This window comes from Suillus subaureus (assembly GCF_016647635.1).
Source record: "Suillus subaureus strain MN1 chromosome Unknown BJ212scaffold_55, whole genome shotgun sequence".
NCBI classification, from domain to species: Eukaryota; Fungi; Basidiomycota; class Agaricomycetes; order Boletales; family Suillaceae; genus Suillus; species Suillus subaureus.
The window spans coordinates 12,745-26,366 of NW_024538611.1; the positions used below are offsets into that span (position 1 = coordinate 12,745).

The 13,622-nt window shown below is 45.3% G+C and overlaps 4 protein-coding genes across 4 annotated transcripts; 1 reads left to right on the forward strand and 3 right to left on the reverse strand.

Moving 5' to 3' along the window:
• Positions 1-2,686: 2,686 nt before the first annotated feature.
• BJ212DRAFT_1486478 (uncharacterized protein) lies at positions 2,687-4,314 on the reverse strand (the record flags this gene model as incomplete). Its single annotated transcript, XM_041341125.1, has 6 exons — positions 2,687-2,900; positions 2,956-2,990; positions 3,053-3,678; positions 3,735-3,747; positions 3,955-4,097; positions 4,149-4,314. 6 exons carry the CDS (start codon positions 4,312-4,314, stop codon positions 2,687-2,689), a joined length of 1,197 nt encoding a protein of 398 aa, XP_041187093.1.
• A 3,861-nt stretch (positions 4,315-8,175) lies between these two features.
• BJ212DRAFT_1392482 (uncharacterized protein) lies at positions 8,176-8,959 on the reverse strand. Its single transcript, XM_041337064.1, has 4 exons — positions 8,697-8,959; positions 8,355-8,646; positions 8,261-8,304; positions 8,176-8,198 (listed from the first exon to the last, which is right to left on the reverse strand). The coding sequence occupies exons 2-3, from the start codon at positions 8,631-8,633 to the stop codon at positions 8,290-8,292; spliced, it is 294 nt and encodes a 97-aa protein (XP_041187094.1). The 5' UTR covers positions 8,634-8,646; positions 8,697-8,959; the 3' UTR covers positions 8,176-8,198; positions 8,261-8,289.
• A 1,356-nt stretch (positions 8,960-10,315) lies between these two features.
• BJ212DRAFT_1543912 (kinase-like protein) lies at positions 10,316-11,774 on the forward strand (the record flags this gene model as incomplete). The annotated part of the gene is made up of 7 exons (XM_041341859.1): positions 10,316-10,339; positions 10,447-10,467; positions 10,573-10,758; positions 10,811-10,841; positions 10,894-10,931; positions 10,983-11,210; positions 11,264-11,774. 7 exons carry the CDS (start codon positions 10,316-10,318, stop codon positions 11,510-11,512), a joined length of 777 nt encoding a protein of 258 aa, XP_041187095.1. The 3' UTR covers positions 11,513-11,774.
• A 67-nt stretch (positions 11,775-11,841) lies between these two features.
• On the reverse strand, positions 11,842-13,098 carry BJ212DRAFT_1392495 (uncharacterized protein; the record flags this gene model as incomplete). Its single annotated transcript, XM_041337065.1, is given in 5 exon segments — positions 11,842-11,993; positions 12,007-12,177; positions 12,230-12,391; positions 12,444-12,608; positions 12,657-13,098. Coding segments are annotated over 5 exon segments (962 nt in total), but the record flags the coding sequence as incomplete, so codon positions are not given.
• Between the last annotated feature and the right edge of the window lie 524 nt (positions 13,099-13,622).

The window sequence follows — 13,622 nt, forward strand, 5'->3', positions numbered from 1 at the left end:
GACCAAAACGTTTGAGTAAGGTCTCCCATTGTTGGTGGGCTGTTAGCTTTTCACCAAGCATATTCTGAACAATGGGGGAGAGACACCTGCCAATGAGAGCCTTGGCTTGGGTGTCTTCTTTCACCCATTCTTTGATGGCAGTGAGTTCAGCAGGAGTTGGATGCCCTGCCGTGGCTGCTGTGGGCATAGTGACAGTGTATTCAGCGACATTGTTAGGGTCAGTGCCATCACTACAATGGCTCCAGAGGCCCTCTCTGGCTAGAGCCAATTCTACAGCCCTGCACCAGCTAGGGTAGATGTCTGCCCCAGAAAGTTCTGCGATATGATCATATTTACCCATAGTGGATAACCAAGTCAAAGTGAGTTTGTCTGCATGCATATTGATAAGAGCTCACTTTGGTCACCCCATTTTGGACACCTCTTAGGTTGATTGCTACCTATAGAGGTTTTCACCTAAGAGGTACTTTTCTGGTGGTCTACCCAATGTTCTGTGGTCTTTCCCTGTTGTTGTTAGGGACCAAAGACCATTGGGAATATGTTGTGGGAGTACCATATGATGATTTGGACCACTTGAATTCCCTATAATGTAGGGGTGTCTGGGGTCTTCAAATGACAATTTTTTGGCAAATTTCCCTACCTTTGTGGATGCATCTGTGACCTGTGCCCTGCCTCCTAGACCCTCCCATAAACCTAATGAATCTTTTTTTATATAATTGAACAATATATCAAAATTGTATACTTTGTCCAGACAACCTACAGTCATCTCCAACATGCCAGGTGCATAACCCACAACAGATTTCATTATATACCCACTGGACCTGCTCACATCCTCTGGAAAACTGTCCTATGCCCAGTCCAGTTCCACCTAACACTACTGGTATGTACACTTCAAACCACACACATGTTGGTTCATCACACCCACTCCTTGATGCTCACTCCGCTTGCATCTTGGTAGGGGGCTCCTCCCTGTTTAACCATATTAGCTGCAGTACCTCATGGCCGTTTACCTACCTTTGGACCCAGTAGCTTTACTACAACCTTTGTCTATAGTACTCCAGACTTTCACATAGAAAGATCAATAGGGACGGCATACCACAGCATTGCAAAAATGATAAGCAGGCGAGACCACAAGCTTAATGGGAAGAATTGTAGGTGTGATGTGCCTGCAATAGGGAAGACCACAGGCTTAATGGGAAGGACCATAGGTCTAATATGCATGCTATAGGGAAGACCACAGGCTTGTTGGGATGGACCATAGGTGTACTATTCATGCTATAGGGAAGACCACAGGCTCATTGGGAAGGACCATAGGTGTACTATTCATGCTATAGGGAATACCGCAGGCTTAATGGGATGGACCATAGGTGTAATATGCATGCTATAGGGAAGACTGCAGGCTTAATGGGACAGACCACAGGTTTAATGGGATGGACCACAGGTGTAATATGCATGCTATAGGGAAGACTGGAAGCTAATTGGGAAGGACCATAGGTGTAATATACATGCTATAGGGAAGACCACAAGCTTATTGGGAAGGACCATAGGTGTACTATTCATGCTATAGGGAAGACCGCAAACTTATTGGGAAGGACCATAGGTGTACTATTCATGCTATAGGGAAGACCGCAAACTTATTGGGAAGGACCATAGGTGTACTATTCATGCTATAGGGAAGACTGCACACCACCACCCCCTTCAACAGACTAATCTGATTGGAATTACTCCATTTCTACTAGGAAGACACCATGTCCGATTCTTCCTGAAGAACATGTATGTCACTCAGCTACTACCTTCATTTTCTCTCAATTAATGAATACATATGTAGATGTAGCTCAAAAGTACTCCATTAGTTGCTACTAGTGATGTCTCAGCTCTCGCATACTTCCAGGTCCTTTCAGCAATCAAACACTCTTCATTCTTTGCTCCATCCGTCCCTTCAACACTTTGTCCAGTCCATGCATTACTGCATGATGGTGAGTGGGTTGGCGTTGAGGAAGACTGGTATTTGAAACACGTCAAAACAGCTGACTCACGTCCATTGGAATTACAACAATTAATATTTTCATTAGATCCAACTCAGTCTTCAGCTACAGTCAGTGTTTGTCCAATTTGTTTTTGTTCTCATGGTTGTGACACATTCATTGCCAGGTCACTGCAGACTCCACACCTGTCAACCTCGTATCCTTATCACAATCTATTGATAATATCACGCACCATATAGTTCATGGCCTCTCTACCCCATTGGGCAAGATGTACACGTCACTTTGCCTTCTTGCAAGAGAAGCAGCTAGGCAGACACAGACCTGTAGAAGTGATTCAAGAGTATGAAGCTGAAAGTAGAGAAGCATGAGAGAGTGGAGTTACAAGACATAGACACCATTGATATTGATCTTTATAATGTTGCATGAGTGCAGAAGACCATGCACATGAGGAAAAACCACACACAGTAATATTCTTCAATATCAGGTAAGTCTAGACAATTGTGATCAGCATGTAAGATAGAGGACAAAACATAAACCATGAGTCATGGATTACAAAAGCATGTTTGCATACACATAAGAATTTTAACATGAGTCATCAGCATGCAATGAGCGAGGTAAGTCATAGGCAAGTAGTAGCATAAGTCACAACAAGTATCATAGTTGAGATCAGACAATATGACAGGTGGTTATAAAAGCTGTAAACGTCAGTTATACTCAAATTCATCCTCATCTACAAGAGGAAGTAAACAGCAATCCAGGACATGAGCAGGCTGAAGATGTGAAGCATATTGGTGCAAAGATGGAGAGCCCTCAGAGTATGGCATGACTGCCGAATGAGATGGCAAGTGCATAGTGTTTTGGTTTGGGGCAGGTCCCATGTGTGCCTTTGATGAGGCACAAACGTATGGCTTAGGATGACTAGGGAATAGACAACAATTAACACAGTAAGATTGGCAACATGGCAATGACATACTTGTGACCCTTGGTGGCCTCATACCCATGCTTGCCCTGTCCTGCAACATGAAAGTATGTGAGAAATAAAGACAAAGATACAATGCAAAAATATGTACATGGGTCCTGCTCCGATATCTTGCAACCACCATTCCCATTTCAATGTCGTCGGCCTCCCTTGCACTTTCATAATCATCACGAGTCCATTTCCTAGTCTCAGAGGCCATTGAGCGGCAGATATCTTCACATATGCAGTTGTACTGGTATTGTCCTGCTGCTACATTCGAACCTTGAGGGGTCGCATGAGGAGATGACAGTGGTGGAGATGATGGTGGGAGATCGTCATCAGACTCATCTGAGTGAATGCTGTGATCCAGGAGTTCATCATGGTCAGTGTGAATAGGGACAGGTGGAATTGAGTGCAAAGCCCTATGTTGTGAGTGTGAAGCCCCATGTTGTGAGCACAAAGCCTCATGTTGTGAGTGCGAAGCTCCAGAGTTGGAGTGTGGAGCCTGATAGTTGGAGTGCGGAGCTGTGGGGTACAAGCACAAAGCTTCCTGGTGAGAGCGCAAAGCTCCAATAGAGTGTGAAGTCCCTGTGTTTAAACACTCAGTAACATGGGGAGGGAGGTCCTTGATAAATTTCTCCGACTCTTCCAGATGACATAAAATGATGCCATCTGTGTTGATAACAAGAGGGATTGAGTACACCTTGTGAGAGTATCCAGTGAAGTCTGATAGCTGACCTGTGATGCAAAAAAAATGTTAGTTTATGTAGGGTACAGACTACCTGAATACGCACAAGGAGTCCACCCCTTGATAGATAAGATGACATCGGGCTCTTGCACAACCGCGCCATGAGTTCTGTGATTCTCGTTGGACTTCTTTGATTTACCTTTTCACTTTGTCATTGTGGCTTTCTCTGCATCGTCCTCATCCTCGTCTTAGCCCAACTCAGCCTCATACATGTCGCCGAGATGCTTCCTGAGATATGGACCCACTAAGGTGCATAATTGACTCACAGACAGCAATTTGAGATCAAAATCAGGGCCAGGGGGTGGAACTCCTGCTGGCCAGTCATGAATGCAAAGTTGCATAGAGCAAAGGGTGTCAAGCATCCTCATCCACCTGCTGTTCGACGTTTTAGAGGGATGACCAGCATCAGCTACTGAAAGCATGTGAGTACACTGACAGCAGAATCTAATAAGACACAAACCAAATGCTTCACTAATGATTAAAGGCACCACTATGCAATTTCTATCCCTGGTGGATTTGCCATTGTGCAAGAGGGGAGCATTGGGGACTGCAACAGGCGGTGGGAGAAAACTGAGACTCTTGCCTTCTGCTTGAGCAGCCTCCAAGTCCTTGTATCTGTAACACATCCCATGTACAGTGGCTCAAAAAACTGTCCACATGTTTTTGCATTTTTTACTATTTACAATATTGTGTGAGAATACATAAAGACCTCAGTGACATGCTGATACCATATTGTAGTGCTGCTTCAGGGCTTTGGATTGAGCACCACATCGTGAGAATAAGAGGAGATATGGTGGAGATACAAGGCTTACAAAATCATGACTCATGCGGACAGTTTTTTGAGCACATATTAAAACTATATAAATCATCATTTATGACACCATAACAATCATGCCACCATTAAATAAATTATAAAATGGTGTCATTATGTCATTTTAAAACCATATCTAACTATACAAACCAAAAATTTCCATATGTCATGGTTATATTCACCATGAAAGCCACCCCCCCTGCTCAAAGGGATAATATCCTCTCTCTTTCCTATTCTGGCCTCTCTGCTTGTCAAATTTCCTCTAGAACTGGAGTATCCAAGTCCACTGTGGCCAAGTTCATCAAAGAAAGTCACACAGACAAGGAAAACTTCTGTGAAGGGTGTCCATCCAAGCTCACCTCTACTGATAGGAGGGCTATTATTCAACATATCACTACAGGAAAGGCTGATAATGCTGTCCAGGTCACCTATTACATCAATTCCACCATCACATTCCCTGTCTCTTCACACACTGTGAGAAACATTCTCAAGACAGCTCATCTCAGGTCAGTAACAAGGAAGAAAAGGCTCTCCTCTCTATCACACATAAACAGAGATGACTAACCTTTGCCTTAGCCCATCAGAATTGGATTACATGGAATGGAAGCATGTTATATGATCATATAAGACCACAATAAATAGGATTGGGTCAGATGGCAAGGTATATATGTGAAAAAAGAAGGGTACTAGTCCTCTCTGCATATGTGTGATAGAGAGGAGAGCCTTTTCTTCCTTGTTACTGACCTGAGATGAGCTGTCTGCAAGACCAATGATGCATAACAGTAAGAATTCCCCTTAGATGCCTCCCAGATTTTGGCTCAATCTATGTGCATAAATATTTTCATGCATTTAGGAATTTTATCCAGCGTGTTATGCTCATTTTCTGAAAAATGCAGTTTGGAGCTGAGACATCACTAGTAGCAACCAATGGAGTACTTTTGAGCTACATCTACATATATATTCATTAATTGAGAGAAAATGAAGGTAGTAGCTGAGTGACATACTTGTTCTTCAGGAAGAATTGGACATGGTGTCTTCCTAGTAGAAATGGAGTAATTCTAGTTGGAATAGTCTGTTGAAGGGAAGGGGGGGGTGCAGTCTTCCCTATTGCATGAATAGTACACTTATGGTCCATCCCATTAAGCCTGTGGTCTTCCCTATAGCATGAATAGTACACCTATGGTCTGTCCCATTAAGCCTGCGGTCTTCCCTATAGCATGCATATTACACCTATGGTCCATCCCAATGAGCCTGCGGTCTTCCCTATAGCATGAATAGTACACCTATGGTCCATCCCAATATGCTTGCAGTCTTCCCTATAGCATGCATATTACACCTATGGTCTGTCCCATTAAGCCTGCAGTCTTCCCTATAGCATGCATATTACATCTATGGTCTGTCCCATTAAGCCTACAGTCCTCCCTATTGCATGCACATTACACCTATGGTCCATCCCATTAAGCCTGCGGTATTCCCTATAGCATGAATAGTACACCTATGGTCCTTCCCAATAAGCTTGTGGTCTTCCCTATAGCATGTATATTACACCTATGGTCCTTCCCAATTAGCTTCCAGTCTTCCCTATAGCATGCATATTACACCTGTGGTCCATCCCATTAAACCTGTGGTCTGTCCCATTAAGCCTGCAGTCTTCCCTATAGCATGCATATTACATCTATGGTCTGTCCCATTAAGCCTACAGTCCTCCCTATTGCATGCACATTACACCTATGGTCCATCCCATTAAGCCTGCGGTATTCCCTATAGCATGAATAGTACACCTATGGTCCTTCCCAATGAGCCTGTGGTCTTCCCTATAGCATGAATAGTACACCTATGGTCCATCCCAACAAGCCTGTGGTCTTCCCTATAGCATGCATATTAGACCTATGGTCCTTCCCATTAAGCCTGTGGTCTTCCCTATTGCAGGCACATCACACCTACAATTCTTCCCATTAAGCTTGTGGTCTCGCCTGCTTATCATTTTTGCAATGCTGTGGTATGCCGTCCCTATTGATCTTTCTATGTGAAAGTCTGGAGTACTATAGACAAAGGTTGTAGTAAAGCTACTGGGTCCAAAGGTAGGTAAACGGCCATGAGGTACTGCAGCTAATATGGTTAAACAGGGAGGAGCCCCCTACCAAGATGCAAGCGGAGTGAGCATCAAGGAGTGGGTGTGATGAACCAACATGTGTGTGGTTTGAAGTGTACATACCAGTAGTGTTAGGTGGAACTGGACTGGGCATAGGACAGTTTTCCAGAGGATGTGAGCAGGTCCAGTGGGTATATAATGAAATCTGTTGTGGGTTATGCACCTGGCATGTTGGAGATGACTGTAGGTTGTCTGGACAAAGTATACAATTTTGATATATTGTTCAATTATATAAAAAAAGATTCATTAGGTTTATGGGAGGGTCTAGGAGGCAGGGCACAGGTCACAGATGCATCCACAAAGGTAGGGAAATTTGCCAAAAAATTGTCATTTGAAGACCCCAGACACCCCTACATTATAGGGAATTCAAGTGGTCCAAATCATCATATGGTACTCCCACAACATATTCCCAATGGTCTTTGGTCCCTAACAACAACAGGGAAAGACCACAGAACATTGGGTAGACCACCAGAAAAGTACCTCTTAGGTGAAAACCTCTATAGGTAGCAATCAACCTAAGAGGTGTCCAAAATGGGGTGACCAAAGTGAAGAGCTCACCTAGAGCTCAGGGCTCATAACCTGATCACTAGAATAACTAGTGGGAGCGCATGCTCAGTAAGTTCAAGAACAAACTATCATTGAAGATATCTACCTAGTGGGAGCGCACACTAGGTTACATTAGTATGAGATAGAACAGCGAGTAAGAGATAGAACAAACTGAGGTATATGTTGAGACAATGTGAACTAAATATGAGAGACCAAGAGCTTAGGTAATTGTACCGGTGAATGGACGAGCAGAGGAGTTCGTGTGGTCAAGAAGCAGGAAGATGCATTGCATATGGTGTCAAAGCTGATAGTACCAGATAGTGCCAAGAAGGTAATACGAAGTCTAAAAGGCAAAAGATAGTGAAAGAACACGTGAAAGTCAACACATGATACACTGTGATGCTTGACCATTCACTGCTCGGCTTGCTGTTAAAGAGAGTTGATGCTACAATCGACCCACGCTCGTCGAAGTTTTTGTAACAGTGGCAGTGGTACTAGTCCCTGAACAATGCAACATTGAAAGTCTATGAAAGAGCTGTTATCAGTCTGACGGTCCCCTTCTCCTTGACATAACAAGACTGGTCTGCTGCCAGACGGACACCCGGGTGTGCATAAAAGTTGGAGAATTTATTTTGCGCTGGTTGCAAACTTGCAGATGATGCATGAGAGTAGCGCATAAACGTGGCTGAAAAATACTCAACCCCTGGACGGAAATGATGATATTTAAACGTGACACAGATAAAATGGGCACCACGTTCGTCCTTCACATTTTCTCAAGTTTCGAGAATCACTGCCGACCTTCATAAAAAGACTTTTCTCCTTGGCTTGAAGCTGGTTGATTAAGCACAGAATCGTGGATAATTCGTCAGAGCGAGAAGTCGAGAAGCAACACGCCCACGTGTCGCTGAAAGGAGTGTGATGTAGTGTACATTGCGCACTTCCTTCATTCATGCATGGATTCGCTCAAAAGCAATTCTCGTCAGTGCTAGTATGCACGGCAACTGATTCAAGTTCATTGAGCAACTGAGCACTCGGCAGTCGATCATCGGGATGTAACTCATACTGTTACCTGAAATGAGATCAATCTTGGATTTAAGGTTGTAGGTTCTGTCCAACACTTTGTCAAAAGATTTCACAAGCAGAAAACAAATACATACAATGACAGCTTGACATTCGACAGGACAGCAACGGTCACCGCCGCAAGAGAACGTATAGATCAGCTTCCCTGAACTCCATGAAAGTGCCTTTCCGTAAATAGTTCGTGGAGCCAGAAAGGGAGGCGTGCCGTACCTGCAAATTCTGAACTTTTGGTTTCTTGCCAACTGCACAATGAGCTTGATGATGGCGGCGGCAACGAAGATGGCCATGACAGGGAACCGAACAACAAGCAGATTGAATGGACACAAAACAGCAGGTAAAAATAAACGCTGTGCCATGCACAGGCACCATCTGAATGGACGTGTTAGGAAGTACGGGAAGTGGTCACGAGATGCACGCACATCCAATCAGCTGAATCACTCGCTCTTCTCCCAAGTTGCTAGTCTCTAGGTAATACGTGCTAGCGAACTGACAGTCAACATTAGCAGGCAAAGTGTACCAGCTGCCACCAGTAGTTGGGCATCCTTTGAAATTACTATCAACGTCAGGCCACAGGATATGACATAGCCTCACCGACGGTCCTTGGAATACTTCCAAACAACAACCTTATCGTACTTGTCAGCCTCTCCGGCGGAGAAACGGGACATGGATTCCAGATCGCGACAGGCTACTACGGCAGCAAAGAAATCGACTCTGACACACGTGTTGACCTTGGAGGGTCACAAAGGTTCTATTCCATCGATATCCTACTTTCCGGACGGGAAGCGAATAATCAGCGGGTCAGACGATAAGACCACTCGTCAATGGGACCTAGAAGCGGGTAAAGAAATTAAGGAGATGCGGGATGTTTGCGAACTGGAAGTGCATACCGTGGGGGTATCAAGAGATGGTCGATGGGCTGTCTCTGCAGGTGGAAATGGCTTTGACTACACCGGGGAGCTCAGAGTCTCTGAGGTTGGGACGAAGATCGTGAGAACGTCTGAAGGTCACTCACGGAAGATCACCAGCATCGATATCTCCGGGGACAGCACGCTACTGGCGGAGGCAGAAACTTACATAGTGCGGATATGGAGCTTGGAAACTGGCAAACTCGTAGCTGGTCCATTCAAAAGTGTCGAATATGATGATGTGGGCGCAATTCGATTCTCGCAAGACTCGAAGAAGCTCGCAGTCAAATCATGGTGGGGGAATCACCTGGAAGTGTGGGATATCCAAACACAAACATTGGATGTCGAAGTGGGGTCATTTGATGGCGTGAACTACGCATTTGCACCAGTGTTTTGGACTACCAAAGACAAAACCATCGTAACCTCATTCAGCTACCATGACTCCCCGAAGACGATCTATGAATTTAACGCATCTACGCTGGAGACTGTCGGAACCCCCTTCGAAGGACACACCAAAATCATCACCGGTCTGGCGCTTTCACTTGATTGTGCACTCCTCGCTAGCGCTTCTGATGACAATACCATCAAGCTCTGGGCATTCGAGTCCCGCCAGCTCCTCGCCTCATTCAATGTCCAGCTGGTCCGCCATCTTACCCTCTCACCTGACTCGCGCCAACTGGTTTACACGGCCATGTACAACAACAATATTTACTTGTGCAACACTCCTCCCGAGATCCTCGCTAGCATTCAGCCTGTACCACAAGTTAGAGTGCGCACCCAACTCCGAATACTGCTATTGTTCATGTACTAACATTTTTTTGCAGACCAGTGACCCCCCTGATGTACTCATCCCTTTCTTTTGTTCACTTACTCCATTAATGCCATTTTACAGTTTGGCGCTCTCTCACTCACTGCAAATCAATTCAATGAGGCCCAGTTGCCTACCCTTCTCCCTCCACGGCAGATACCCTCTTCTACATCAGATTCGCAGCCACCCCAGTTACGCACTGACCCCCGCGAGCTCCTTCCCTCCTCTTCCCATACGCATACAGTCCTGTCTGCTAGTAATGTTGACCCTGACGATCTCCCCCCTGAAGCAACGCTCCAAGACCTCTCAAAGTATATCACCAAGGATGGAGATTACCCTGTTGCTCGTGGTGGGTTCGGGGAGATCTGGAAATGCACCTTTCACATCGATCGTAGCTCGGTCAAAGTTCGTTTGACGTCTTTTGTCTGTTCATGTCTACAATTAATAATTTCGCAGGTCGCAGTGAAAGCGTTGCAGGTATACGCTGATGATCAACTCGGCACAGCGAATACAAAAAAGAGCAAGGCAAGTGTCTTGCTGGAGGACTGTCTATCACTTACACAACAGGGTGCCACTTCATAGAGAATACAGCGTGAGCTCAGAATATGCGCCAACCTTAAGCATCCAAATATTCTACCCATTTATGGTTATACGTATGGGTTCGGCCCATTCCTAGCGATAGTCAGTCCTTGGGCGGAGAATAGCAACTTGACGGTCTATTTGGAGCGTGAGGGTGCGGCTCTTACTCTCGTTAGACGATTTCAACTGGTAAGTCATCTCTTGTATTTTGGGTAGATCACGAAACTGATGACAAACTTAGCTAAGAGATATCATATCTGGTCTGCAATATCGTATGTGATAGATTTCACTGTTGCCGGACAGCGTTGTAACTACTCTTCACAGTCCACGCTAACAGTGTCATCCATGGTGACTTCAATGGGGTGAGTTCGATCTTCTCGATAGTTCCAATTTCATTGAGACATAAGCTCCAGCCTAATGTGCTCATCCACGGTGATGGCACCGCATGTGTCGCTGACTTTGGTCTTTCCTTGATGTATTCCGAGGCTATAAGTGCCTCTCAGGCATCTTGGACGTCCACGCTCAAAGGAAACATGCGATGGATGGCTCCTGAGTTACTTGAACCAGAGCAGGAGGATGGATCTGCAACTCGTTCGAGCGAGCAAAGCGACATCTTTTCGTTCGGCGGTATCATGTTGCAGGTACGTCTGGAGTACTCTCGACTTGTCAATAATATCATTAGCTCTGCCTTTAGGTCCTCACGAACAAAATCCCTTATTATTACCTCCCGAATGACGCCGCAATCGTCCTATGCATAGCCAGGTCAGAACAGCCTTCCCGAGCTCGTTATCCTGAGATCCCTGAAAAATATTGGACGTTTATGGAGCAATGTTGGTCTACTAATCCTCGAGACCGCCCATCGACGAAGGGAGTTGATGTCACGATCAGGAATGAATTTGACCTGTATAATAAACGCAGGCTTACCGCAAGACTTCTCTTGTAATATTGGAGCACGACAATGCACTGAAGTTCCTAGTACTACTGGGCTCACCACAGCTGACCCCATGCGACGTATTTCCTGCAAGTCTTGTTCACCGATTCGCTGATTACGATGAACTGGTTCCTGGCACAATACAACACGATCACCCAAGGTCTTTGCTAGAGAATACATCTAGACAAGTCCATTCACCGTTCGAGATACGGAGTGCGATGAGCTCGAGAAAACACAAATTGTTTCGGAAAGCAAGACAGTTTTGCACTCTTAGTCCGTCTTGAAAGGTGCACAGCAGTTAATCATTCGTTGTACAACCTACAAGATGGAGGTACATTATGACAATACATAAGCTCTCCAATAATGCATGAATATATATATATTCCTCCGAGACATCCAACTATTTCTTTCCCTTCCTTTTAGCAGACCCCTTCTGCGGCGTATTGATTGCACTCGACGTGACTGCGTCTTCTGGGGCTGCGGGTGCAGACACAGGCTTGGGTGCAGGCTTGACTGCAGGCTTAGCAGCGCTCTGAGGACGCGAAGGCTTATGCAAAAAATTGATGAAAAAAGTCGCAAGACCTCCGCTCATCATGTACATGAGCCATTTCGGCACACGAACAAGAGTGCCGTAGACCATGGACAGAAATTGTGCCAGGTAGTCTAAAATGTATTCGCTGCAAAAGGGCGGTAAGCGCTGGTAGAATACTTAAATCTGACATGTCCTACCGTTCACCACCGGGGCCATAGATGGATTTCCATGGCTCTTTCATGCTCCACGCCTTCTCCTTGAGAAATTGGTGGAGGATTTCGTCGGTCAACCTTATCTGACCGGCTTTGTAAAACCGCAAAGTTTGCCCCCGGTCTTTCAATACAACAAGGTAAGGTGCACTAATAGAAGGTCAAGAACACGCACACGCTACAAAAAATGTTGAAGACTCACGACCAGACAGCCCATTTGGTAGTGATACTCGTGACATTGAGATAGTCGATTCGACCAAAGCGCACATGGGAAAGCTCTCCTTTCTCCAGGGTATAATTATACGTGGCATCAAAAACATGGTCTACGAACTTCGAGACACCTTCTGGCTGTCCAGCGGTGACGGTTCTGGTGAGGATGCGTCAATTAACGGACTATCAAAGACGATATACTCACATTATGAGAAACCAGACTCGTTCTTTCTCCTCCTCTGCAGTCAGCGTCTCGTTTACAATCATTTCTGCATAGTTCTCATCCGTGATGAGAGGTATCCGCTCATCCCAAGTTACAGATGGAGCTCCGGTAAGGTTGAGACCAATGAGAGAGGATACAGCGCCCAACGGTCCTACAGTTACAAGACTGTCTAGAAACGACATCTTCCCTGACCCATGTTGCGTCGCAGGGGTGGATGGGGAATGTGGGACGTGTGCTGGTGAGGGAGTTTGGCTTGGGACGGGTTGTCCTGGGGTCCATCCAGCTGAAAAGTATTGAGCATTGACTAGCCCCGTGAGTGATAGAAAACCGGCAACGTATGCCAAAGGCCTCATCTCTCAAAACAAGTATGTTCGGGTAGTAATGGAACAAAAAGAGGTCTACTCTAGTTACATAAGGTTGAAACGTTGATGAGCGTCTATATTATTCCCATGAGACTGTCAATTACAAGTCAATTCAGCCTAAGTTCCTTACCACGACAAGGTCATTCGCATGAGCTGTCACTAATTCGCTCCTTGTTCTCATGCTTATCGCAGGCAGTATCCCGAGACGCACGCCCGTCTCGACGTGGACAAAAATGCACATCCCCGACTGCAAACGATCTAGTGGAGAAGGGCACTTGTCCAACACGATTGCTTTTCTCGACTTATTTGACGGTTAGTGGGGGAGTAAATTGCAAATATTGGTAGAGAAGGATACATTTCCGACTTCCAGGAAGTGCCTTTTTCTCTACAAATATTGCAAACCCCGATGTACCTTCTGTGAAAAAGCATACGACGATGTAAGCACGCTGGCTTACTAGATTTCCCATAATCTACATAAATACTGTCCGCGATAAAGCTTTCAGTATTTGTTCAGTATCACTGCCTTTTGGCGTAACAGTTAAAGCCTGGACGACAGTCTTAGCTAAGTTACAGACGATCCGCACAG